Raw genomic sequence first — 1,756 nt, 5'->3', positions numbered from 1 at the left:
AGGGGCACGGGGCAGGGGCACAGGACAGGAGCAAGGGGCAGGGGGCAGGGGCACAGGGACAGGGGCACGAGGTAGGAGCAGGGGGCATGTGCAGAGGCGGTGGGGAGCATGTGGTTACCAGCAGTCCCCGGCTGTGCCTGTACTCCTTCAGGATGGTAGCCATGTTCTCCACGAAGCCCGTCTGTGAGACCCAGCGAAGGTTGAAATTCTCCTTCACGAAGAGCCCCTCCATCCTCAGGTTGACCAGCAAGTGGTCAAGGCACTCTTGCTGCGAGAGAGAGGAGAATCAGAGAGGCCTCTCGTCCTCGTCCCTGGACAGTTCTAACAGTGCACCTTTTATTAACAGTCACATCAACAACAACAATCCTACAAAAACCTAACAGTCATTCCAAGCAAATGATCCCAGTTCAGAAAACTCAAGTGAGTCAGTGCCTCAACGTCCAACCAACCAGCACCCAGCCATCAGCTAAAACCCACCCACCCAGCACCCAGCAGTCAGACAACATGCATCCACCCAGCCAGCACCCAAATGTGAGCCATCACCCACCCAGCACCCACCCATCAGCAGAGCGTCACCCACCAGCACCCAGCTGCCAGCAGAGCACAGCTGCAGAGCAGACACTGGAGGCCCAGGGAGGAGGAGACACTAGGACTACTGCCCAGTGGTCTCCCACAGACAGCAGGGTCCCAGGACGGACTGAGAGTGTTCTGAATTCAGTCAGCCCAGGCGATATGCTAGTCCACACATCCAGTCATTCAGTAAAAGGTCAGAGGTTGGAAACTACCCAGCACTCCAGCAGAAAGCAATGGGCAGTGGGCGTCTGTGAAGACTGATGACCTCAGAGGCCCTGGGGTCAGTGGCGCTGTCCTCTAGGGTCTTCACAAGTGGCAGCTGACTCAGCGCAGAAGGTGGTCAGCACATTCTGATCTCAGGAGCATTGGTGGCACAGTTGTTAGGCACTCGGTTCTAGCCGAAAGTTTGGCAGTTCAAACCCCCAGTCGCTCTACAGGAGAGTGCCTCTGCTCTGGCAGATTATGGCCGTGAAGCCCTGCAGGGTGAGGGGAGGTTCTACTCTGTCCACTGAGAGTCAGAATGAAATGATGGCCAAGGCCCTGGGTTTCTGTTTATTTTGACTCCAAGGAGGCCTGGAGCCTAAGCATTGGCTGCTAGCTAAGAGGGAGGCAGTGGGCGGGAGAAAACCCTGGGAGTCGGCTCCCACAGAGGGCAGCTGAGGGGCCTGCGTGGTCCTGCTCGGTCCTACAGAGTCTCTGGGCTGGATCAACGACACACAGCAAGGACGGACACTCTGCCTCATGTCCCACAACTCCTAGTGCTGAGAGAGCAGCCGCGGGGCCGAGGCGCTCACACGAACCGTGAGGTCCTGGGTCAGGAAAGCGTTCTCTTTTGGTAATTTCTGGATTTTCCCAGGGCCAACATTCTTACTGATGCACTGGTAGAGAAAAAGAGAGAGCTTATTTTATTTACCTTCAAAAATATACACAAGAGTTCTCAAATGAATGTTACACCTAACAGAACTAAAACAATAATCACAGCAAGTGTAGGACTGAGGGTGGCGTGTGGGGGTACACCTTCATCTAGCAGCTTCATGCAGACACATCTTAAAAAGGCCTGATGCTACACACACCCATGTTTATCACACCTTTGTTCACAATAGCAAGGAGTTGGAAACAACCTAAGTGCCCATCAACAAATGAATGGATAGAGAAGCTGTGGTATATTCACACAATGGAATAC

At 54.0% G+C, this 1,756-nt stretch overlaps 1 protein-coding gene across 1 annotated transcript in view; it reads right to left on the bottom strand.

The window, feature by feature from the left end:
* Positions 1-1,756, bottom strand: part of AK7 (adenylate kinase 7) — a 110,594-nt gene that overhangs the window by 55,895 nt on the left and 52,943 nt on the right. Inside the window, exons 9-10 of the mRNA XM_006879057.1 lie at positions 1,374-1,451; positions 119-268 (exon numbers count right to left, since the gene is read on the bottom strand). Coding sequence (XP_006879119.1) covers positions 119-268; positions 1,374-1,451 — 228 coding nt within the window. The remainder of the gene's footprint in view (positions 1-118; positions 269-1,373; positions 1,452-1,756) is intronic.

Source organism: Elephantulus edwardii, unplaced genomic scaffold (genome assembly GCF_000299155.1).
Source record: "Elephantulus edwardii isolate Elephantulus edwardi_28Jun2011 unplaced genomic scaffold, EleEdw1.0 scaffold00002, whole genome shotgun sequence".
NCBI classification, from domain to species: domain Eukaryota; kingdom Metazoa; phylum Chordata; class Mammalia; order Macroscelidea; family Macroscelididae; genus Elephantulus; species Elephantulus edwardii.
Note: the sequence above shows the minus strand (reverse complement) of the source record. Positions and strands in the feature narration are given on the sequence as shown.